Source organism: Phoxinus phoxinus (assembly GCF_949152265.1).
Source record: "Phoxinus phoxinus genome assembly, chromosome: 21".
NCBI lineage: Eukaryota > Metazoa > Chordata > Actinopteri > Cypriniformes > Leuciscidae > Phoxinus > Phoxinus phoxinus.
Genome location: NC_136896.1, coordinates 26,833,574 through 26,860,555, shown reverse-complemented (window position 1 = coordinate 26,860,555; position 26,982 = coordinate 26,833,574). Strand labels below are relative to the sequence as shown.

At 37.2% G+C, this 26,982-nt stretch overlaps 2 protein-coding genes across 6 annotated transcripts in view; one reads left to right on the top strand and one right to left on the bottom strand.

Moving 5' to 3' along the window:
• Positions 1 to 26,776, bottom strand: part of tbc1d12b (TBC1 domain family, member 12b) — a 38,402-nt gene extending 11,626 nt beyond the window's left edge. Inside the window, exons 1-10 of one of the 5 annotated variants that reach the window (XM_079594604.1) lie at positions 26,639 to 26,776; positions 24,259 to 24,418; positions 21,433 to 21,514; positions 21,210 to 21,298; positions 19,963 to 20,000; positions 7,989 to 8,420; positions 6,103 to 6,988; positions 4,625 to 4,736; positions 2,426 to 2,482; positions 65 to 186 (exon numbers count right to left, since the gene is read on the bottom strand). In XM_079594604.1, the coding sequence (XP_079450730.1) occupies positions 65 to 186; positions 2,426 to 2,482; positions 4,625 to 4,736; positions 6,103 to 6,988; positions 7,989 to 7,992 (1,181 nt within the window). In that variant the 5' untranslated portion in view covers positions 7,993 to 8,420; positions 19,963 to 20,000; positions 21,210 to 21,298; ... (1 more) ...; positions 24,259 to 24,418; positions 26,639 to 26,776. The remainder of the gene's footprint in view (positions 1 to 64; positions 187 to 2,425; positions 2,483 to 4,624; positions 4,737 to 6,102; positions 6,989 to 7,988; positions 8,421 to 19,962; positions 20,001 to 21,209; positions 21,299 to 21,432; positions 21,515 to 24,258; positions 24,419 to 26,638) is intronic. The other 4 variants (XM_079594606.1, XM_079594608.1, XM_079594605.1 and 1 more) reach the window with 4 other exon arrangements.
• drd6b (dopamine receptor D6b) lies at positions 9,929 to 11,236 on the top strand (the record flags this gene model as incomplete). Its single annotated transcript, XM_079595462.1, has 1 exon — positions 9,929 to 11,236. One exon carries the CDS (start codon positions 9,929 to 9,931, stop codon positions 11,234 to 11,236), a length of 1,308 nt encoding a protein of 435 aa, XP_079451588.1.
• Positions 26,777 to 26,982: the final 206 nt, after the last annotated feature.

The following is a 26,982-nucleotide window of genomic DNA, read 5'->3' as shown; positions in this document are numbered from 1 at the left end:
CAGGTGGTTAGGACAAAAACATATCCTAACATGGGATAGCTTGTGTCTTGTGTGTGATACTCACGCGGGGCGGTCCTCTAATATGAGCGCCGTGGTGGACAATGGCTCGAATTCCAGGTTCTTCCGTCGGCCCTGGGAGGGCAGCGAGGGACTCTGGCTGGATTTAGACACCTTGGCTTCGTACTCCTGTGAGGAAACCAACAGGTCAAGTTCAAATGTGTGCGGCCACTGTGAGCTGAATGACAGGAGTGTTATATGGTATGAATGTGCTTGTGAGAGTTAAACATGAGAATATGGAGGCAGACGGCAGGCGTGTGAAGATCAAGGCAATGCTGAGGCTGGTATGAAGCACTGCGTGTGATGCTTATGGCCATGGAGAGAAAGGTCGGGCATTTGAAAGTTGGGTGTTTGTTCATTTGAGGAAGCGTGAAGACACCAGAATGTTTCAAAGTCTCATGTTATCAAAAATTGTGTAAAAAACCACCGCTTTCCTGAGAATAGTCAGTTTGGCTGGTTTCTCTTCCTGTACCATCTACAGCACAAGCTCAACCCCATTCATCATTACTGACTGAGCAGCAGCACAGAGACTCTTTCTCGTCTGTGTGAGAAACGTCTACAGATGTCAATGGGCATATTGTGAATGGGGCTCTTTTTCTAAGAAATATGGGTGATGAAAGACACTAGTCAGAGAGGAGAGAATAGAGGATTAACTGGTGTTTATCATGCAAAGTTCAACTGCTTGATATCAGAAGAATAACATTTAGGCTTCATTAAAAAGGGCTGCATAATTACATATTCAGTAGGGATGCACCGATATGAACATTTAGGCCGATACCGATAATTCTTTATATTTAAAAGCCGATAACCAATATATTGGCCGATACATTTTTAGATAATATTGGAGTCTAATTACAAAACAAAACCCTCACCATTAAAATCCATGTCCCAAGCACACAATTATAATGTTCTCTTCTTATTATAGTTTTATGTAGCCTAGATGACAATGCTGCACACTGCACAGTACTTTCCTTTTTTGAAGTGATTCCAATCATATTTCCAGTAATTCAAACCCATCATATTGAAACTGAAGTGTCTCAGCTGAAGGAAATAATCCATTATTTATCGGCTTTAATATATCGGCCAAATTTTCTTATCGGGCCGATAACAATAACATTAAAAATGGACAAATATCGGCCGATACCGATATGGTGGCCGATATATATCGCGCATCCCTAATATTCAGACTCAGGGATCAACAGTAAACATTTTAATAGTAAAGATTTTAATCAGGGAAATTACATTTTAAAAAATGTATATTCAAAAAGATTATTTTGTGAAATATTTTCATCAAATGTAAAAAATTCGTAAATTTTGTTTGTTCTTTGCTTTTACTTAATAATAAAAAAAAGGAAACATAACAATAGTAATTTACTCTACAAAAAGATGATTTATTTTGGTATTCTTCTAAAATTCATACTGATGGTTAAAAGTAGTGAGTTAGGTATCATGAACTAACAATAAACACATTTTTATAGCATTTAGCAATGTACCGGTATGTTCATTTATAGATAATATATTAATTTAATACTGCAACGTTATATTTACATTATAAATATTGTTCATTGTTAACACATGTTTGTTCATAATAAATTATTGAATATATATTAAAATGTTAAAAATACATTTGGTAAATGTAGAATTAGTGCTGTAAAGTATTGTTCTTAGTTAATTCATGTTAACTGTAACAATAATAATTCACCCAAACGTTATATTCTGTCATCATTTGATCACCCTTAAGTTTTCACACTGCTCTTTTCCTTACAATAATCTAGATTTAAAAGTATTCAAATATTTTTCCACATGATACTGTATTGATATTCTCAAATAAAAATAAATCTCTATTTTTGTCACATTTCACAAAGAAAGGAGACTGGTTGCCATTAAGAGCAAGACACATTGTGTTGTGTTGAGATGTGGCGTGCCAGATTAAACATCTTGAAAAATCAAAACGCACCAACTTTGAATATGCAAATGAAATTTGAGAGCTACATGAACTACAGAAGCATGGTCTGTTTACAATTTACAACTTCACAAGTCGAATAATAGAGCACACTTATGGACTACTCTTTCTTTTCTTGACCTTGATGGTCTCTGGTCAAAAAGAGCAGCGTGAACGTTCTTCCAAATATCTTCTTTTGTGTACGAAAGAAAGAAGAAAAATCATACAGGTTTGGAATGACATGAGGGTCAGTAAATGATTAAATTTATTCGACATGAACAGCAAGTCTTTAGTACAAGTCAAGCAGGCGCGTCACGTGACGTGAGAGTGGTTGAAATGGCCGATGGGAAGTGAAGGTGTACGGCTCAGTGCACAGAAGAGACAGTGAGAATGAAGGAGAGCTCATTTAGAAACCAAACATCATACCCCTGAACTTAAGAGATTGGGTGTAGATACAGATGTGAGATTCCCTGGGTTACCTTCCTGAAGAGAGAGCAAAATGACAGAAATACAGTAACATAAGCCAGATCCTGGGAACTGAGAAATAATGGCCCTTCCTTCAAAACTGTGCTGACTGGACTGAGTTCAGTTTAAAGAGCTAAAAGTGCTTTTGGAGTTTATGCTGACAGGATTTGGCAGAGCACAGTCGAGACAGCAAGATCTGCTGTTTCCCGGATAGGCTTAATTCAGACTGGATCCAGTGTTTGTGTGTAGTTTAACTCATAAACAGAAGGAGTTTGGCTGTTGGTAATCTAACAGAACGTGTAGAGGACCACGTGTGCGTGACTGAAGATAAGCAGGGCAGAGATAGTGCGAGGCAGGGCATTAAATAAAAACACAACATACACATATTGGATGTGCATTGTACTCCCTAAAAACATGAGCTGACCTCTTCATGACCTTCACAACCCCTCTCCTTAAACACAGACACTAATATCCGGAAAGGTTTTGAGCTCCAAGCCAGCTGGACTCACTCCGTTCCTACTCTCCCTTCCACCCAATCATATGATCAGGCCAGGGCACATTGACTTTTAGAGAACTTAGATGTAGCATTGCCCAAACAACAGAAGTGAAACCCATACGAAGCGGTCTGGTGAGAAGAACGGAATTGTTTCTGGTTAGACATGCATGGCTGGCAGAGTTGTCTTCTGCCTTCTTGGAGAACAGCACCAAAAGCAAAACTCTGTCCAATTTAGCAAAGGCTTAAATTACATTTTAAAAACTTAAATGCTCGTTTAAAACACCTTCTTCCAGGGTCCAAAATGTAATTTTTTCCCCCATAAAGTTGAGTGAACTGAGACAATACAGCCAAACAGAGTATTTCTTATCATTCACTGAATTTTTTAATTGCTCTTCTCAAAAAACTATAATTTTTTCTCACTGACAACGGAATTATCTGATTCTCAGTAAAACTACATCTGTCACAGAGACGTAACATATTGTGATTTTATTTCCCATATGTTCGTTTAGGTGTGAGGAATATTCTCACAATGTCACCTAACAGAGTTTTGAAGACCAAAAAAAGAAGTGAAAAAAGATACACTTCTTCCCACTAAGGTCAATATTGTTCAGAAGATGTGAAAGTTGCAACAGATGTTTTGTTCAGTCTGCAGTTTGATTTGAATCATGGATGTCTCTTAGGGTTTCAATGATATAGCAAGGATCAGATTAATATTTGTACACTGTCACTTAAACCGATGTGATGTTTCAGTTCCTCACAAACAAATGTGTAACTGTTTTTGGATCATGCTCTTCTCATAAAAGTCTTCCATTATATATTAATGTGAAAAATATTTAACAGGACATAATGAATGGCATTGTGAAAAAGAAGTGTGCTTAACTGCATTGGATGTGCACTTCAAATCTTAAAAGTATATTTTAAAAACTGTACTTGCAAATAATATAATATTGATGAAATAAAAACACTTAAGTGTACTACTTTCATTAATATGTTTCTGAACACATAAGTACACTTTTAAAAAGTGCATTTGTAAAATTAAAAGTTTTACTTTAAAATACATTTTAAATCATTACGTTTTAATAATCTTTTGTTGAGCTTTACACTTATTTTTGAGGGTTGACTAACATACTAAGACACTAGTAATGTACTAGATTATCATTTTAACTGTAGTGTGATATTTTATATTACATTTAAAGTCAATATATTTTAAATTAGTAAAACACAACTTCAGCATTACAGCATTTATATATATATATAAATGCTGTAAAGCTGAAATTGTATTTTACTCATAAAATATATTAACTTTAAATGTAATATAAAATAACATAATATATATACATAATTAAAAATTACTTAGTTACACAAATTTACTTATCCTACTTAAGTGATTTGGTTCGATCATCAAAAATCATTGGAGGTGAAAGCTATTAATTTTTGATGAAAGATTGTGATTTTTTTTCTTTAGAATAATAATGCACAGATAAAAAATGTGTGTGCATATTAAAACAAGGGAAATTCATCAAGTGGATACATTTTGATTTCATGTCCACTAACAATAATATAGAGCTATTTAAAAGATCTATAAAAGGTTTTATTACATTCTGTCTCATGTTGCTCGATCTAAATGTACGTCTACTCTCATTATGAACGAGATGTAAACAGACCTGCTGTATGGTTTTGGAGGCTTTGGGGGGACTTTCTCTCAGCGGGACCTTTCCAAAGAGTTTCCATCCTGGTGCACTCTGAGCCTCCCTCTGCTTCCTGGAGAACAGATTTCTGCCAAAGACAACATCACAGAGCATCGGTCAAAAGCTGAAGACAATACACTGAAAACAAGTGCCCGAGCCAGTCGTGGATGTGCTTTTTGGCTTCACAGCGTGAAGATAACCCTGATAGTATAAGTCACTGACTGTGTGGCACATGACTTGAGAGGAATGCCACTACAGCCTGTGAACTGAGATAAAGCTCAAGCTTATTCATGAAGAGTTATGCAAACACGAGGCATGACGTTGAATAAAACGTTCCTCTTTTTTGCAGGCGTTGCCAGAAGCAAAGCTGTTAAGACAGCGATCAGATCTAAGACAGTAACACGCATCGTAAGATATGAGGAAATTCAGTTTAAGCTTCAAGTCAACTCAGTGACTGGAATAAGATAGAATCCTTGCCCAAACCTGTTATGTGTTGAACAAAGGCATTCATTTCTTAAAGTAAAGAGAAAGCTAAAAATCTAATTTCACTATCATCAATTACTTACCCCACGTCATTATTATTTACTTTGTTCCATGCAACACAAAAGAAAATGTTTAGCAGAATGTCCTAGCTGCACTTTTCCATGAAGTGAAAGTGAATGAAAAAGACTAATACTTTCATGGTGCTTTTTTGTGTGTGTCATTTTGGAGCTTGGGAATATACCATCACCATCCAATTTTGTGGTTTGGAAAAGAACAGCTTATAAACATTTCCTTTTGTATTTCATGGAACCAAGAAAATAAAACAGAATTGGAATGACATGATTTTCATTTTTGGGTAAAATATCTACCTTTAAATGAACAATTCAGTTTTACAAACTCATTCTGCAAAATAAGAATAAATCACTGCTAAATTATTAATATTTGCAATTGTTATTAATACTCCAATCAACATGCAGAATAAAAACAGGAAATTAAATCATAGAGAGGACCCCAGTAGATTAGTTCAGGTTGTAAAATGTCAATGTGACATTTAGAAATAATAATTCATGATATGTGCAGAAAATGCTTTTTACCTTGAAAAAATAATAATAATATATATATATATATATATTTTTTTTTAAATAAGCTTAAACATATATTGAAGGTGTAAGGAAAATGTTATTTTATACTTGATTACATGTATTGAAAGTCAACTTTATATAAAATATAATAATATAAAAATGATCAAAATCATATAAAACGACAAGAATATAAACATACGCTAGATGTTTTTTTTTTTTTTTTAACTTTTTTTTTTTTTTTTTACAATTAACTCGTACATCATCTTTAAAACAATCTAATTACCGTTCTGATAAGCTCGAAACAATATGCACCTCTGATTTTTGGTTCTAATATTTATTTAGCTATTTTCTAAAAGGTATCTTAGCAAAAGCAAAATTGTGGAGCAATACCTGCTAAAGACCTCTGAGATGCCGTGTTTCCTCTGGCTCAGAGTCAGATCTGCGGCAGCAACACTCAACACTCCAGGGATGTTGTCTGGGGCGCTCTGACGTCGGCTGATTTCATAAGTGTTCCTGGAATTCAGACTCACGTCCATGAACCTCAAGTCATCAGGTCTATCTGATGTGGAAAAGGTCTCGTCGTCATCTGGACTGAGAGGAGCCGAGTCAGCGTTGAAGAAAGAGCTGGAAGAAAACGTCCTGAGAGAGTGTTTTGGAGTTGACGGACCGGCTGACGAGCACAGCTCTCCTTCGTCACCATGCGTTGACTTGAACACTGAATCCTGGGTATTTGAACAGCGGTCAGTCGATCCATCCTCGACTCCATCTTGAGGTGGTAGAGTTACTTCAGAGAGTGACTGGTTTATCAGAGACGTAGAAGGCACGGCATTGGAGTCTGCCGACAGTTCCCCGTTTGCCATCATATGGTCATCTTTAGAATTCAAGCAGCTTCCTGCAGGATGAGATGAATTTGCAAAGTCGCGTTCAGTCACTTCATGTTCACTGTGGTTCGCATGTCCATTTGGGAGCTTAGTGCCACATGGCTGGTTACTGGTCTGTTGCAGTACTTTATCACATGACTCTGGCACCTCATGGTCCTGGCTTCTCTGCGATTGGCCTTTCTCTCTCTGCGATGCACCAGTGTGAGAGAACATGCCTTGCATTATGTTCTCCTGCCTGTCTGTAACATCTGAGATGCGGGGAGGTGGTCTGCCTTCATCAGCACCCGTGCCTCCAGAGGAAGACGCCTCAACCATCAGCTTCACAGGTGAATCTACAGAATGCCCACTATGCTCGGAGATGACACTGCACTTCTGGACCCCACTGGGTGGATACCCTAAAATAAAACCAATTTGAATTGGTGCTTTGAAAATATACACAGTAAAACACTAGTTAAGCGCTCTACCTAGCAGACAGCATTTTAGGACGTGATGGGCATGTTTGGAACGTTTGTCTTTTTGGACATCATAGATAGTTTGGGATGTTTGATTCAGTATTTTAGACACTAAATATGTATTTGGAACATCTTATCAAGGTGTGTTTGATACCCTGTTGGAACTATTGGAACTTTTGATTCACGATTTCGGGGCTCATACTGTGTAATCAAACTTCATAATCTCTGGAATATTCAATATTTCGGACATCATAACATCATTTTTTAACAAAATAACATTTCAAAATGTTTGTTTTTGAACATTTGATTCAGTTTGTTTAACAACATTATCACGTTTAGAAAGTATGATTCAGTATTTTGGGGCATGACAAAACATTCTAATCAAGCATGCGTTTCAGTATTTTTCGGCACTGTTGAACTTGAATGTTCAAAATGTTGGAAATATTCTATTCAGCATTTTTTGGGCATCGTAATTGCGTTTGTAACGTTTGGTTCGAGCATTCGACTCAGCAGCCTAGCGGAGCATTAGAATCAAGTTTGGAATGTTCGATTCAGTGTTTTGTTTCGTCATAATTCCATTTGGAATATTGTATTGGTACATCAGATTCAGAAGTTTTTTTGAACATCGCAACAGTTTGGAATGTATGAATTCAGCTAGCTTTGTTGAAGATCATAATCAATCACGTTTAGAATGCTCGATAGTATTTTGGGACATGATCGAACATTCCATCCGTGCATTCGATTCAGCAGCCTAGCTGAGCATCAGAATCAAGTTTTGGTTCAATATTTTGTGGCATGACAGGCTCGCCTGGATAAAAAAACTCAATTCCGAACATTCCGAAGCCCATAAATGCTGACTAGGTAGACAGCTCAGTAATGTTTTAAGACTAAGCAAATACTGCATTACTGTCATAACGCACAATAAAGAAGAGACTGTACATACCCATCGGCCGCAGCCCAATTCCTGAAGGCAACACGAATGACCTCTACTGTAGACCCCTTTTTAAACCACCCAATGAGGAATATTTTTATCTCAGTTTGCTCTCATATAAATGAAATATATCTATACATGTCCATCCTCAGTCTTTTCCATCTCATTCAAAATCCTCTTGTGGATTGACAGCCAAAGCCCTGTAGTTCAGTGTTGGACTCCGCACTTTTTTCCCCATGACACCTTTTCAGACGGTCCTCCGACATATTAACAGGGTAAGTATTAATAGGATGCAAATAGCCCGAGTTAATAGACATGCCCGTTAAAACATTCAAGCTTTCCTGACTCTGACCGGTAGATGTTCGTATCCTGATCCGAAGCCATCTTGAAATTCCAGTGACGTCATTTGATGATGTACTAACAGGAGACTCCACGCGCCCCCTGCTGGACATTCAATAACACACATTTAGATGACGCAGGCTACACATAAATATTATACTGTACAGTCAGACTGACACACACACACACACACAAACAATGATTGCACAACTACATATTTATTTGTTGCCCCCCACATTAAATTGTGCTTCACAACTTTAGATTGCACAGACCTGTCAATAGTAGCCTACATTTTATTGGGGAAAAAAATCGTACAAACAGCACCACACAATGGATTGCCTGCAACTCAAAATCCTTCACCTCTCAAAACAGTATTTATGACAATAACATATCAGTGCCATCAGAATGACACATCCTTGTTTTTTCATTGTTTACAAACAAGAGTCAAAATGCTTAGCTGTGTTATCAATATAGCAATGTACTCTGTTTATATTTTGAAACTATTTTGATGACAACCAAGACAGCAACATATATCCCAGATAACGGATCTGTGCCGACACTATGTTGCTGTCTGGTATGGCATATATAAATTGAAACAGTAAATATACACATGTGGAATACTGATTGCAAAAGACTGGACAGGATTCACAGTTACACTTTTACTGTAGGTCTACAAACAAATTACAGTACAATGTCATTGTGATATAAAGAAAAAAACAAGACTACATGTAGTACAGTACACACACACATACTGTAAGTGTGTGTATGTGTTTGTGTGTTACATTATGTCTCAATAAATGTAAAATGCAAGTGGACTACTGTATTAGTATTACAGTAAGTATACAGTATTGTCTGATTAACTGTTCTGTCTACAAACGATTGAATGATTAAGGAAACGGTTGTTCTCCCAACATTCGGCCCGCCTCAACCATTGTAAACATGGTCCACAATGGTTTTGACATTTGTTGACAATGGTTTTGACATTTGTTCAAAAGAATGAGATACTAGGTGGTGTGGAGGTTGAACAAGTTGAACAACTTCAGTTGTGATTGGAGAAATGCATAGATAGATATTCTGGGAATGTCAATAGGGCTTTTCACTGAAAAGATGATTTGTTATTTTTTACTTCCAAAAACTAAATTTACAGATCTAGGTTAGGCTATTGGTTTCCTCCATAGCAAACTACTGTTAACCATTTTACAGGTTTTCCTGTAACATTTGTACAATTTTTTAGAGTTACATTTACAAACATTTTTACAGCGTAAAGACAGAGCCCATGTTGCCATTTTGAGGTATGATTGTATCTTATTAATTTCCAAGTCAGTGAGCGCACTCAGAAATGTCGTACCCTACTGAACCGACCCCCCCCCCCCCCCCTCTCTCTCTCTCTCTCTGTACCACGGCATACAGCATCAAACTCAATATGTTTTTCAGCAGCGAGAGTGCATTGTTCCCTCTTACGCACTTATCAGAAGGAATTCACGCGATGCCAATTTGCAAAACCGAAGATATCGAGAGCTTTTGGAAAAGAGCTTCAGTAGGAAACAGAGAAACGGGTGACGCGAGGAGCCACTTGAAGATGAGCTGTTTGATCTGTGTCCAGAGAAAGCCCCATGGAGAGCGATGGTGCTGAAAGGGACAGCTCCGCTGTGGGAGTCCGCGCGCTCACGGGCTGCGCTCTCTGCGCGCTCATCCTCTCCACACTGCTGGGGAACACGCTCGTGTGCGCCGCCGTCATCAAATTCAGGCATCTCAGGTCCAAAGTCACTCATTTTTTCGTCATATCCCTGGCAGTTTCGGACCTCTTCGTGGCTGTTCTAGTCATGCCGTGGAAGGCTGTCTCTGAGGTGGCCGGCTGCTGGCTCTTCGGGAGCTTCTGCGACACTTGGATAGCTTTTGACATCATGTGCTCAACGGCGTCTATACTCAACCTGTGCATCATCAGTTTGGACAGATACTGGGCGATCTCGAGCCCCTTCCGTTACGAGCGTAAAATGACCCAAAGGGTGGCATTTGTAATGATCGGGATGGCGTGGACACTTTCTGTCCTGATCTCTTTCATCCCCGTCAGACTGAACTGGCACAGGGCTGTGGATCATAACGCGCCTTTAAATCTCACCATACACTCGGAGGATTGCACTGCGACTCTAAACAGGACTTATGCCATTGCATCTTCACTTATAAGCTTCTACATCCCCGTTATAATCATGATAGGAACATATACACGGATTTATCGGATCGCACAAACGCAGATCAGAAGGATCTCCACTTTGGAAAGGGCAGCCGGACACATGCAGAACAACCACGACTGCGCGAGCGAACCGTCGCTGAAAAGCACTTTCAAGAAAGAAACTAAGGTGTTAAAAACACTTTCCATCATCATGGGGGTGTTTGTGTTCTGCTGGCTTCCCTTTTTCGTCCTCAACTGCATCGTGCCCTTCTGTGACCTGGACACTCTTGGAGACTCTCTGTGCGTGAGCAGCACCACTTTCAACATCTTCGTGTGGTTCGGATGGGCCAACTCATCGCTCAACCCGGTCATCTACGCGTTCAACGCGGATTTCCGCAAAGCCTTTACCACTATTCTGGGTTGCAACCGACTCTGCGCGTCCTCTGCGGTGGAGACGGTGAACTTCACCAACGAGCTGGTGTCCTACCATCACGACACCACTCTGCTCCACAAGGACGCGCAGGGTGTTCCCTCAGGCCTGGGTCTGGTCCCCGGTCATGGGGAGCACGTGGACTTACCTTTCGACAAGGTCTCGGTCGCGTCCGGTTTGTCGCGTACCCAAAGGCACGTGTTGCTGCCTGCGCTCGAGCAGCAGGAGGGCGAGATGGAGATTTCCCTGGTCATGATGCCCTTCACCTCCACTGCACTGAGCGACTGCTGTGGGATTCCGGGTCAGATTGAGGAGCGTTGAGTCTGGACTCATTTCACAAGAACCTATTTATAGCATCACAATTAATATGCGTATATGACCTCATTTTATTTTTACATGAAAGTAGCTACTTGATTATATTTGATATAATTCAAAGTACTTAATTTGAATTATATAAAATACTCATTCTTTTTTAGTTTTTAATATAAACAAGACAATAAACTAATTGCATTTGTCAATAAAACGGATAAGATGCACTAAGAAAAATCAACTATTTTTGCATCTAATTGATTTTTATTTAAATAATCGTATTTTCAAAATCCACGTAGCCTAGGCTACTCTAAAATAAGTCTAACATGGTTAAAATATTGCTATAGCCGTGGAACAAGCAATATTCAATTAGTTTAAATGTACGAAATTGGATTTATTGATGATCAATATATTAAACATTCAGTTTATTAGCGCTATATTGCCGAAATCTTACCCGTTTCACGGCTATGACTGACAAATATGCATCACATTAAGTTTATTAGTTTATGTTAAAATTATGACATTTTGGTAACACTTTACAATAAGGCTTCATTTGTCAATGATATAACTAACATGAACTGAGCTATGTAATCTTCAGTGAATAAAAATCCAGCTGTTCATTGTTTGTTCATGTAAGTTCGCAGATTAGGCCTATATAACGATTCAACATATCAATTGAATCATGTTTTAGTAAATGCTGAAATTACAATGGCTGAAATTATAATTAACACTACTAATTAGCCTACAATTACATTTATGTATTAGATTAATAAATGTTGTTAAGTGCAGTTCATTATAATTTCATGTTAACTAATGTATGTCTATGAAACCTTATTGTAAAGTGCTACCGAAATTTTATATGAAATTTAAATTTACATCTTAAATTGAGGCCAAAATATTTTTGAGTCCTCGTCAATGTCAGCAGTCCTTAATCTGTCAGAAAGGTGAAATTTTCATTTAGAATAAAACACTTTATTTGATCAAAGTAATACCACTAATCTCATTTCAAAATTTGAGTAAATTGAAAGCTGGGGTCTAAAAGTGTGAGACCACTAGTGAAATGCAAAATTATAATGTTATAAGAAATAATAATATCAACATAACAGTTTAAATGAAAAAAAAATATGTTTATTTTGAAGTATATAGATTTCGAATGCCATATTTTTAGTGTGGAGGCACCTGAAAAAGACACAAACATGCCTTTATATTTGAGGTGAAGTTATCCTTATCTAATCTTATGTGCACAGCTGGGCCCAGTTGTTCAAAAGTAAACTGATCGGATTGGATTAAATCTTCAAAGTGGGTTGTTAAAAAAAAAAAAAGGATTCTGAAATCGGATTAGATCCCAAAATCCACTCTTGGTTTTGATCTGGATCAAACTGTCAATTTGTATTGTTCAAAGCTTTCTTTTTTAGTAAAATTGCGATTCCTTTTGATGTGTTTTTTTTAAATCACTTTATATAAACTATAGGCACAATCATCAGAGATGAACCAGTCGAAAGACGTTTCTAGTTGCATCCATTATTGCATGTCTATTTGTTTGTTTTGTGTTGTGGATCACACGAGGGGCTACGGAAACTCTAGAGGGACATGGTGAAGAGCGGAAAATATGGGAGGAAAAATGAATTTTAATGCTTCGTTCTCTTGCAAATGGTTTGTGTTCCCGAATGAACTTTGCATTCACTCTCAAAACGTAAGTTTTCTTTCTTTTCAAATAAAACACTTAAAATGACATTGACTCTTGATATGTAACTCAATGGAACTGTTGTTCTTTACATAGCTGGCAGCCATTGTGAAATGTAACCCCATTTGGAGCACTGGTAATCAAAAAAAACGTGTGTATAGGTTGTATCCTTTTTCCTATAGGAAACCTTCCTACCTGATCCTGGATAGCAAACCATGGGATTTCCAAATCTATAGATAGCCTATAATTCTGATGCATTCAACTCTTTAAACGGCCCTGTTGTCAGATATGGTCACTACTAATGAGGAATGTTATTCCACTACATATCACATGTTGACTCCAAAAACAACAGTTAAGAGTCAGTCTCTGAGCCACTTTGAGCTTGAAAACACAAGATGAGCTCATAAGTCATTTTAGAACTTTGTCTGAAAATAACTAACCCAGTTATTATGTTTTTCATGTTTTTGAAGCAGACCACATCAATTATTGCCATAATGCTGAGAACTGCACAACTACTATAATGAGGTGCTCATCAGAAAATGCATTTCTGCCTTATTAAAAGACTTGATTAAACAAAATGCGGAAAAAAGCTTGGAGTGGGTCTCTGTTGTGTTTAGATGCAAATCTGAAGAGGCTTGTTAAAGATAATTGCTTTAATTACCACAGCTATTAAGAGATGAAGTGTGCTGTAATAGGTGCCACTTGGGAGCAAAAAAACTAAAAGAAGATAAAAGGAAATTTCAAGCATCTAATCAATGAAACCTGCACACACACACACACACACACACACACACACACACACACACACACACACACACACACACACACACACACACACACACACACACACACACACGTGCGCGCGCTTTGTGTTTTAAGGGGACATTCCATAGACATCATGATTTTTATACTGTACAAACTGTATTTTCTATCCCCCAATTCTACACCCATCACAGAAAACGTTCTGCATATTTACATTTTCAAAAAACACCATTTATATGATTTATAAGCTGTTTTCCTCAGTGGGACCTACAAAATAAAATAAAATAAATTCCCCACAAGAACAAGGGTAGCATCTTTGTGGAGACATTTTGTTCCCATAACATAGGGTTTACCTGAAACACACACACGCACATATTTAGATGACGCAGGCTACACATAAATATTATACTGTACAGTCAGACACACACACACACACGCGCACACACACACACACACACACACACACACACACACACACACACACACACACACACACACACACACACACACACACACACACACACACACACACACACACACACACACACACACACACACACTAAGTAATCTTCGTGGAAACTTTGAGGGCACAATGCCCTGAGTAAACTCTTGAACTTAGACAAAAAGCTATTAGTTCAGCAATTTATTCGTGGTGCAGTGCCATTTTTGTTCAAGGTAATAACGGCATGTGACGAGGAAGGATTTAGGAACCAGCACAAAGGAGAAATAAAAAGCTATATCAAAAGTAATTGGTTGCTAAATTTACCTTCACACAGTATAAGTGAATTGTCGATTTGCTGAGAGTGCATTTTGACCACGTCTTACAGTAACCCTTGAAAATACGAGTAAATACAATTGAAGTGTTCACTCCAAGGTCCTTTTGGGCACATTTATTATTTCACACCCAGAAAGTAGTAATTGTTTTATTGATTTCAAAAATTCTAATATGCATGCGGTTTGATGCCAGATATTGACAACACACACACACACACACACACACACACACACACACACACACACACACACACACACACACACACACACACACACACACACACACACACACACACACACACACACACACACACACACACACACACACACACACACACACACACACACACACACACACACACACACACACACACACACACACCTCTGAAATTGTTGAGCTGAAGTTATGTGAACAGCAAAGAGAACAATCAAAAAGAAGACTTCATTTTTCTGTCTTTCAAAATGCTTGTTTTGATTAAAACATACATTTTCAACAAATAAATAATTCATTATAGTATTGTTAAAATGGTAACATTTTACAATAATGTTTCATTTGTTAACACAAGCTAACAACATTAGTTAACACAAACTAACTATTAAAAAATACGTTTAGCATTTATTAATTTAAGTTTGTGTTAATTTGAACAAAAAATACCATTTGTTAATTTAATGGAATTGAGCCACCATATTGTTCGTTGTTAATGCATTAACTTATAACTTACAATGCATTAATGTTAATGGGAACTTATTGTATAATGTTGCTTTTCAAATTAATTGTATTCATTCTAAACTTACAATTATATTAGATCATACCTCAAAATCTGTTTATGCATTAGCCCTGTTGTCCTATACTAGTTATTCACATTATAGCAAAAACAATATCATTTATATCATTGTGAAGAATGACTGTAAAATGCACGAATAAGTTGTTGTTCGGACAATTTGAACAAGTCCGAGCGCTCTCGTCTGTCCAACAGCAGGTCTGTGATGGGTTTAAAAGAGCATCATGATGCCTAATATAGGGGCAAGATTGGAGATGAAAAGCCTTTGCGAACACTGATGCATCTACACTTTGTATTCACCCTTAAAGTTATTATTCTTATGAATGGTGTAAACACAATACAACAGAATATAAACGGTTATTAAAGCCTCTAACAGAGCTCAGGGAATTTCAGTAGCGGATGCATTCATATTATTCCGTCCAGACTCAATGGAAAACACCCCATGGCATGAATCATAAGATAAAATAAATATGTATGCAGTTACGCAGACATTCACAGTTTCATTATTCAGAATGTATAACGGTTACGTTGGTTATTTTCATTATAACATCCCTTGTGGTGAATTTATTACAGTTTTTTTGGATTGCTTAAGCACGATTTTCAAAACAGGGCCCGTGTTTTCAAAACACTACACACAGTTAGCAGAACCACACACCCAATAAGCAAAACCCTACAGATCCTTTGCATAATTAAACACACTTGTAAAAACTATACACTTCTGTTTTAAAACCACACTTTGTTACCATATGAAACACACACGTTTCACATTGCTATACTCTGTTTGCACGAGTTACACTCTGCTGTGATAAACCTAAAACACTTTTAGCACTTCTACTTCCCTGTGATTAGAGTAGGCTACCATCAACAAAGTATATATAATGTAAATTCACCAAACACTACACAAGACAATGTTGCAGACTGAAGAAACTCATTTATTTCTCAACACGCCCAAAATGTTGACATGGAGATTCATAATACTGTAACAAAATGTCACTTTACGTATTGTACTGTAAGTTTACTGTAAAAAAATAAAATAAAATAAACTAGACATTGTCTCTTCGCCTAGCTGGATCTGGCCAGAGAATTTAATCGCAAGCAATGTTGCAATGTTGTCATTAGCAAGACACCTTGGAAAGACGAATCCATCCTTGCATTGCTGCTACCTCCATCTGGTCACAGGCCTCCTCCATGGCTTGGATGAGGGGTATCTCAGCCTGGATACGGAGATCATATACCTTCCACCGCCATGCCGAGAAAAACTCTTCTATAGGGTTGAGGAATGGAGAGTATGGTGGAAGATATAGGACGGTGAAATGTGGATGTTGCTGAAACCAGTTCTGAACCAGAGCAGAGCGGTGGAAAGACACATTGTCCCAGACAACAATGTATTGCATATGAACTCTGCATATGATCGATTTGATTTGCTGCTGTTAACGTTGTGCAATTGGTCCAATAATGTAAGTATGAGTGCTGTGTTGTAAGGGCCCATATGGGCATGGCGGTGGAGGATCCCATTCTGTGTAATGGCTGCACAGTGTTATATTACCCCCACGTTGCCCTGGGACATTGACTATAGCCCTGTGGCCAATGATGTTTCTTCCCCTCCTTCGTGTTCTCGTCAGGTTGAACCCAGCCTCATCTACGTAAATGAACTCATGCTGGATCTCCTCTCCATCCATTCGTAAAACTCTCTGAAGAACAGTGTCAGGCAAAATTGTGCTGTTCAGTGTAGATCTAGTACCTTTCCAGTCGAAATGTTCTTATCACACTTGCCACTGTGTATTGGCTTAGATTTGGCTGTACTCGCAGTCCAGCCTCCCTCAGCGTCAGGCCGTGGTTGACAACGTGGTCAACCAGTGTTGCGCGGATCTCATTTGTCAGATTCGGTCCTCTTTGAGCACCTTCTTGTCTTCCTCATTCTCCTCCTCATCTTACTCTTTCTCTTTCCATTGTGCTTGAAGACCGATGAGCTCACCTGCTGCTTTTTATAGTGCTTATACACCTGATTGGTGTGTCTACAATTAAGCAAACAAGTGTTTGCACACCTGATGACTGTGTTGAACCAATTGGTTGGACGGTGCGGTAATTTGACAGTCAGTGCTTTGGTATTGCAAGGAAGTGACTTCATGATAGATTTTTGTGTGTAATGTATGTTAAGTGTGTTTAGTGTTTTGCAAATCACTGTGTGCAGAGTTTTGCAACAAGTGTGAGGTTGACAATGTGCTTATAGTTGTGCAAATATGGGCTGATGTTTTGCTTCTTGAGTGTAAGGTTTTGCTAATAGTGTACTACTTTTAATTTTAGTGTGTAAGCAATCCAAAAAAACTGTAATTGTAGAACTACTCAGGTATTTATAAACAATATTTAAAGTGTATTTTGGCCAGTAGATAGCTAGAAAGTTTGTCAGGACGATGTGGTAAAGACACATTTGGTTTGATATCTTCAGCAAGTTTGTCAAGATTTTTCTGGAGAATATGTCGAACATCAACAATCTAATGTGCAACTTTTATGAAGCTTGGTCTCAATGTGACCAGAGGAAATGATATGAATATATATATATATATACAGAACCAGTCAAAAGTTTGGAAATATAACTATTTTTAATGTTTTTGAAAGAAGTCTCAAACATCAGTAAAAAAAACAATAGGCTAATATTGTGAAATATTGTTACATTTTAAAATAATGGTTTTCTATTTCAATATACTTTAAAAAAAATGAATGACCCCAAATTTTTTAACGGCAATGTATATTGTTGCTAAAACAAATATATTTTAAATAATTGCTGTTCTTTTTATTCATCAAATAATCCTGAAAAAAAGTATCACAAGTTTATATTACAAGCAAAAATATTAAGCAACACAACTGTTTACAACATTCATAATAAATCAGCATATTAGAATGATTTCTGAAGGATCATGTGACACCGAAGACTGGAGTAATGATGCTGAAAATTCAGCTTTGATAACAGAAATACATTATATTTTGAAGTATATTCAAATAGATATTTTAAATTGTAATAATATTTCACAATATTACTGTATTTACTCTATTTTTGATCAAATAAATGCAGGCTTGATAAGCATAAGAGACTTCTTTCAAAAACATAAAAAATAGTAATGTTTCCAATCCTTTGCATATACAGTATATATATATATATATATATATATATATATATATAGAGAGAGAGAGAGAGAGAGAGAGAGAGAGAGAGAGAGAGAGAGAGAGAGAGAGAGATAGAGAGAGAGAGAGAGAGAGAGAGAGACCAAAATTTCCTTGGGTAGCCTATATATATATATATATATATATATATATATATATATATATATGGAGTTCAAAACCACTAATAAACTCCAAAAATGTTTAAATCAGTTTTGTTTTTGGGTCATTATGTCATTAAGTAATATGTGCAGTTATAATTGCTGGTGCCGCTAGAGTGTTTGGAATATGAAGATGCTCCCCAGTCAGTGTTCCAAACTTCATGACATACAACATGTGTTCTAAGGTTCTGCCTTAGAATCCAATGCAGAAATACAACATATCCTATGCGATGCTTTTGAGCTTGAGCCCTATAAGTGCAGACTCATTTGAAGCAATCACTCATTCCTTTCATAAAATATGACCAGCACTGAAAACATATGATAAAAATAGAACCCTTCTCCTTTCCTGTATATCAGGATGTCTGCAGTGAAAATGTGCGGTTTAAACACATGTGCAGGTACTGTATTCTCTGAGCCGTGTGACTTATTTACCCAAAACGTGACATCTCCTCCAAAAACATGTCAGAAGATATGCAAATGAGAGGAAAAATCAAAGGTCAAGTCAATGGATGATGTGTATGGAAGATTTTAACGCTGCCATAAGGAACAAATGTTTACTAAAGTCAGTGGAAGTGAAAACTGAGCACCAAGAATATGCTTAAAATTCATTCCCACACTGTACAGAAGGCTGCTTGTTAAAAAAAACATGCCACTTCCTCCTCTCAAAGGTCAAGAACTGGAGAACAAGAACATGCACAGTGCAAAATTCACAACTACAGACTGCCAGGGTGAATACCAAGAACATGTTCACGACATATATATCTAAAAATAAACTATAACTATACAACTAAGCACCATTACCATGCAAAATGTGTTCTCATTACTGTAAAATTGAAAAAAAAAAGAAGATTAGTACTAAAATTTTCGAAGCATTTAATGATAGTTTTTGTCGTACAGCTTTTAATTAACCAATCTAATGCTGAACGCTTCCTTTCGCTTTTCACAATACTGGATAATAGAAGACATCTGATGCACACTGGGTGTATTTCTATTTTGATCAGGTCAGGATTATCTTCTGCCCTGTCTTTCTTTCTCCTCCCCGTTGTATTTATTTGCATGCTAATGAACCTCAGGTGCTGCTATCTGAATTCTAATCATTGTTTAAATCAAGTGTATTATTGGAGTATATGTCAAAAGTTTCTTTTAGACTTGGGAATGACACAGGGTGACTTCATCATCGTCCTGTGATGAATATCTGTTTACCAGCTGCGGTTTCTTGAATTATATTATTTATTGTGCGTTTGAGCAAGTTTTTGTTACTGAAGTTAATATCAATGCATGAATTTGATTAGTGCCGGTGCCAATTCTTAAATGTTTCTTATTCATTTTACATAATGAAATGACTATAAGAAGATTTTCAATAAAAATATTAAATTGATAGTTCACTCTAAAATGAAAATGAAGTTATAATTTACTCACCCTGCATGATGTTGTTCTAATGCTGTATGTCCTTCTGTCTTTTTTGGACCACAAAAGAAGATTTTTTTAAAGAATGTCATCCATAATGGCACTGAATAGCAGTTTTTTTAAAAATATGCAAAAGTATCAAAGAATGATCTCGTGTGAAACATGGTGTATAATCCATGTGTTCTGGGGGTGATAGGGTTTGGTAAAGAACAAAACGAAATTTAATGTAGCCTAGTATTTAACGAAAATCCTGATCTTGACCATTGGTCTTCTGTGCTCAACTTTATTTATTTATTCTTATAGCCACCACTATGACTTGTGATTTTTTTTTTAATTGTTTGAATATTCGGTATAACACTTATATTAATGTGTCCTTGTTACCAATGCTACATGTATTTACTTAATTAATCCTCTTCATCCCCACTGGGACATAAGGCCACTATCATCTGCCCATATGAATATAGTAATAAGTAAACTAGGCATAATTACATACAACTAACCCTAAATCAAACCCTAATCCTATCCCTATAGTAAGTATATGTAGTTAATTTATATTACTCAGTACTTAAAGTCCCCCTGTAGTCAATAACTTTACCCCTTAAAATTCATATTTGATCACCAAAATGACATATTCAAGTTTTTTCCTTGGAAAAAAAAAAAGGAATTCATGCCTCATTGCCTCATTTAGTATACCGGTACGTGGTTCTATGAATATGCAAATTAGCCCCGCCCCCACTCACTCGAACCAGCTCAGAGATCCTCTCATTGACCATTGGTTACAAGTTAGTTTGTGACGTCAGAAACACCAGCGATTTCAAACCGTGTTTTTGAGACTGTCTTTGGTTCACTCAGCAATGGTGCTGGCTTATTAAAAAGCATATTAAAAATATCACATAGACCACAGAGACATATAAACAACATTAAAAGCTTGCTTTTCACCACAGGGGGACTTTAATTACACTGTAACAGGGACACATTAAAATAAAGTTTTACTGAAAATTCTCTTTTGTGTTCCACAAAAAAAAAAAAACAGCATACAGGGTTGGAATGACATGAGGGTTAATGAATAATAGTCTGCAATACTAAAACATTGGTTTATTGCTTCACTGTTGAGGCATGTGCCTAACAGAAACCTGCACATGCTAATCCACATAACAAAAGGGTTTCAAAAGAGCAGCAGAGTTCCCTCGTCTCATCAGTAAGTCTGAGGATTTTATACCTTTATTCCGCTCCTACATTTGCATGTCAACGGGACTCACCCAGAAGCAGTTCACAGGAAGGGGACTCAGGATCCGTTGGGAAGACTGATAACAGTGATGAAACGACACTCACAGATGCTTGCTGATCCCTTGTGGGCCACATGGAAACACACATCCCAATTAGTTACATACTCCTACCCAACACTCCCTAAAAAATGTGATTATATAAGAGAAAAGAACAACAAAACAAGATGTGGAAGGGTGTAAGTTGAGCTGGAAATACCAATTGGAACAGTGCTGCAGATTTGAGAAGTTAGATGATGTCTCACAGCATGCGACAAGTCACAAAGAGTACCAGGGTGAATCTAAAGAACATATTCAAGTCATTTTTCAAAATAAGTAAATACCGGTAAATAAAAATCGCACATGTTTGTCCATGTATGCTCAATTTCATAATTCAGCTTTCAATTCAATTTCAGCTTGTGTCATTTTACCTCACACAGACATGTACTGAACATTTTTAAAACTTTTAGCCTTTAATGTTCAAACCGAAGTCAGAAAGAAGGAGAGACTCAAGAAGAGGTGACAGCATGTAGACAACAATTCTGAATGGTTAGTTGATGAATTTATGTAGCTTATGTGTAGTTATCTTCTGGTCATTGATTAGCATATTCTGTCTTGATAATCTATAAATCGTGTTCTGGGGGCGGGGTTTAAGTCATTTTTAGGGTTGGTGATGTTACTAACCCGGGAGGAAGCTCGTGTAGTCCCTACGTTTCTTGTAGTCCTTAAAAAGCAATTTCTTTAAAAGAAAATATCTCCATTTGCTTTGAACTTTGTAACTTTGCAGATGTTGTATATGCGGAAACAGCAACATTAGACACTAACTAAAAGAAAAGTGAAATCATATTCAACCACCCCTTTAAGTGATCGTCTGATCTGTTAATGCCATGTGTCTTACAGTAGCAGACAGAAACAAATTCAATTTCATGCTATAAAAAGGAACAAAACATGCACTATACTTTAATTACGTAAATATTTGGGATTTATTTGTTAGTTAGGGTCACTGCTCACCTTAAAAGAGCCATCTGCCCATGCATTAGAATCAGTCATTTTTTCTCTAAATATAAACATGTGCCAGCTAGACGGGCGCCTTTGACTGTTGCATCATTTGACTGTTTTTTCAGTGTCTTGTTTTAAGTTGGCAGTTTAAAGTCATGAAATAAAAAAAAAATTTGTCATTCGGTAGATGGAAAAACTTGGTGAACGGGTGATGACAACAAATATATATTTTTTTATCCCCATTTGCTCCAATAACAAAATAAAACGTTCATGACAGTTTCCACGGCTTTTTCATACAGATTGGTTATCTTGGTCAGAAGAGAGAAATATGTCAAATTTGCCATCACTCCCTCAGCCGTTTTATTAAAAACATTTGCAGCAGTGTTCAATTATTTTGTTGCTGTTGTTTTCTGACATCATTTTTTTTTTTTTGTAAATTCATGTGCCCTTGTAATATTTCATCAAAATAACTTCCCCTCCCTCTTACAGCAACATCTTTTCTCTTCTCTGATGACGTGTTTACTGGCACGAGGGCAGGGCAACCTGTCACTCACATGACCATATTGATCCACCAATTGCAAACTACAACCAACCAATCAATTCCAGATGGACAAAAAATCAAGTCCCGCCCCACATTTGTTCTTGTGCGAGAAGCCACTTCACACCTTCACAACAGAGTTGTGGCCTAATGGTTAGAGTCAGACTTTTAGCCCAAAGGTCGCAGGATAGACTCTCAATACTGGCAGGTGTCCTTGAGCAAGGCACCTAACCCCCAATCACTCCCCAGGCGCCGCAGTGAAGAGCTGTCCACTGCTCCGCGTGTGTGCATGTGCCCACAGCTTGCAGAGTGTGTGTTCACTACTCACTGCTAATGTGTGTGCACTAACTTGGATGGGTTAAATGCAGAGGACAAATTCCATGTATGGGTTACCATACTCGACCTTCACGTCACTTCCCTTCACTCGGATATATACACGTTACAATAGGGAAGAAAGGCTATCGCAACTTCCGCTTCATACCGACTTCAATAAAAATGTAATATCTGGACCTTTTGGTGAAAGTAACAATCTGATCATTTTGTCCGCTTAAACCATACATGACAAAAGTCGATGTATTTTGATTTAAGAATGCTTAGATATTTAGAAAACAAGACAAAAATACTAAATAAGTAAGTAATTTTTCCCCAAACTTTAGTTGCTCACCTCCAAATGCCCACTATTGGACAGCATCTTACGAACTCCAATCACCAAACCTCGACCCCTTGGTTCTGATGTTGACGCACAACAAAACATGAACTGTAAGCATATCTAGAGTACTGTATGTGTCAGGCCTATTCAGATCACCAAAACAAGCTTGTCTTACCAAGTGTTAGGATCACGCAGTCCAGATGGGAGTAAATATTGTGATAAGGAAAAAATATGTTGATTGCAAGGAACAAATGAACTTGTGAATGAAGCTTGCAGTCTTTTGATCATCGAACAAAAGAAAGCGCAGGACTGAGAGAAGAAGATAAATACAGAGACACAGAGACGTGACTTCAATAGCCTTCTTTGTATTCATATTGCTATCTGAAGGGGTGAGGACACTAGAGGATGTCATTTGTCTGTGTAACCACCACTCTAATAGCTATACATCAAACGTGCGGGCTGACTGTCCGACTAGCATATGCATATATGCACACTGATTATTCCTATGAAGAAATAAACCAAGCTTGCAATATTACATATTTATTTCAGTGAACCGAATAAGTTTCCATTAGCAGTAGAGACGAATACATCCATCAACAGTCTGAATCTGGTGTGCTGTCAGAAGCATTCGACTGGAATGACAAAGACAAAGAAACACACACGGACACACACACACGGACACACACACACACACGCACACACACACACACGGACACACACACACGGACACACACACACACACACACACGCACACGCGCACACACACACACACACACACACACACACACACACACACACACACACACACACACACACACACACACACACACACACACGGACACACACACACACACACACACCTGGAGGTCACGTATGAAATGCCAGCGTTCTGCTTCATGGTTCGTCACCACTCTCTATGGTACATGATGGGAAGGGACAGCAAAATAATTTCATTGAAGGATCCTCAGAGCCATGTCTTTTTCTTCAGGGCAAATCAATAGACACTTTACAACATGTTGCCTAGAAAAGAAAAATGCATTTTGGTTGCATGAAGCCAGGTCAGTCATCTATCTTAGTTAGCTAGCTGTGGAAAACAAAGGTTTTATCTGACACTGTGAGAGAAAATGTATATATATATATATATATATATATATATATATATGTATATAGGCCTACACACACACACACACACACACACACACACACACACACACACACACACACACACACGCACGCACACACACACACAATTGAAATTGGAAACCATTAAGATTTGTAAAAGTTTCTGAAAGGCATATTTTTTACACACCAAGGCTGCATTTATTCGATCACAACTAGAATACACAGAAATATTGTGAAATATTATTATAATTTAAAATAACTATTTTCTATATTAATATATTGTAAAATGCTATTTATTCCTGTGATGGCAAAGGTGAAGGTTCAGCATCATTAGCTGCGTCTTTTTTTGCTTCTCAATTATTATAAATTATTACACGTGCTCAATTATTAATAATGGTTGTTATTATTATTATGATGTTATTACAATGTTTAAAACATTAAAACAATTTTGCAGCTTAATATTTTTGTGGAAACCGAGATGCATTTTTCCAGGATTCTTTGACGAATAGAAAATTCAAAACAACAGAATTTATTTGAAATATAAATATTTTGTTACATTAGAAATGTTTTTACTGCCACTGATCAATTTAACGCATATTTGCTGAATAAAAGTATTAAGTTATTTCTCTTTTTTTACCCCAAACTTTTGAATGGTAAAGTATCACGGTTTCAACAAAAATATTAAGCATCAAAAACTGTTTTCAACATTGATAATAATTTTTTGAGCAGCAAATCATCCTATTAGAATGATTGTGACACTGAAGACTGGAGCATTGATGATGCTGGAAATTCAGCTTTGCATCACAGGAATACATTTGAGTTCACAATTTTACTTTTTGGTGCATTTTTGTTCAAATAAATGCAGCTTTGGCAGGCATTAGAGACTTCTTATGTCAGTTTTCTAGGAGCAATAAAGAATGTGTTTTGAGCGGCAGTAGCAGCACTGGCACAGCTCAGGCTTATTGAATGTCCAGACAGTTAGATGGACAGCTTGGCAGCCCTGCTATACTGTTATATGTCCTTGACCTTGAGTGAATAATATGAGCATTGTGATAGTCAGACAGCTTCAGAAAACTTTTGGACTGAATACTGTCAACAGCCTGACACATGCCACAGCACACAATCTGCACACATTCAGTTATTAAAGTCCAAAATATTATGAGACAGACAAAAAGGTAAATGCAATAAATGGCACGTTCCATAATGTCACATCTTTTTTTTGTATTATGTTTACAATGTCTTCTTTATAAACCTTTGTGAAGCCTTTACGGTGGAATGGTTTTTCAATGGAGGGACAGAAATCTCTCCGGGTTTACTGAAAATATATTTTTTTGTATTTCAAATACGAACGAAAGTGAAAGTCTTATGGGTTTGGAATGACAGGAGGGTGAGTAAATGATGACAGAATTTCAATTTTTGGGTGAACAAGCAAAACCTTTTTTTTTATTTTATTAAAAATAATATAGGCCTACTTCTTTTGTTGTTTGATGTAGAACTTACATCCTAAACTTTCTTGAATTGAACACATAAGTGTAGCTTTGGCACTTCTTGCGAATACTTTTGAAGTAGTTTTGTTCTGCAGGGCCTGACTGAGTATCTCGTGTGGTTTCGACACCGGTGACTCTCTTCATGTGCTTCAGCCTTTGTGTTTTTACCAAAAATGTTGCAGATAGTTTGAGGGAGCAGTAAATGGGGACTTACTTGTAGGTAGTTCACCACTGCTGGGAGTGATTCAGTTAGTATAAGTGCAGACAAGGCTTCTTTGCTTTAAAGAGAGAGGTTTGTGTTTGACAGTCTGATTCTTTCAAAAGCATTCTACTTTTACGAAAAAGTCTGCAGCACAAAAGTAATTATTTTGTATGAATCTGTCCTGAAATGTATGTCACGTCACCACTCACGTTACCTTTAGAAGCTCAGACAAGTGTCACAAAGAAGGTTTGAGCGGTCTTAAAAACATGTTTTGAGACTAAAACATCTATCTTTCTTTCATGATAAAATTGGTTATTTATTTTTTCAAGCAGCTAACGTTAGCTGGCTAATAGATGCATTGACATGGATTAGCAACATGTTTTTCCTGAGCTCATTGTAGTTATTGAATTTGCAATGTGCAATACTTACAGTCTGAAGCAAGGGACTTTAAACAGAACACGGCAACACAGTCTAAAAAGTCGACAAGGAACGGAGGTTGATAGTCTTTTCTGGCTTCTCGAACAAGAGAAAATGTAGGGCGGGACTTGATTTTGAGCCTCGTGTTGTGATGTCATGATGTGAGTGATAGCAGAGAATGTCTAATGGTGATAGGTTTTCCCGCCCTTGTTTCAGTAAACACAAAAGAAGAGATGTCGCTGCAAGAGGGAAATGAAGTTATTTTGATTAAAGATAACAGGGCAAATGAATTTTTAAAATGTGAACTGATACATAATTTATAAAAACAAAACAACCATTGTCCATATGTATGACAA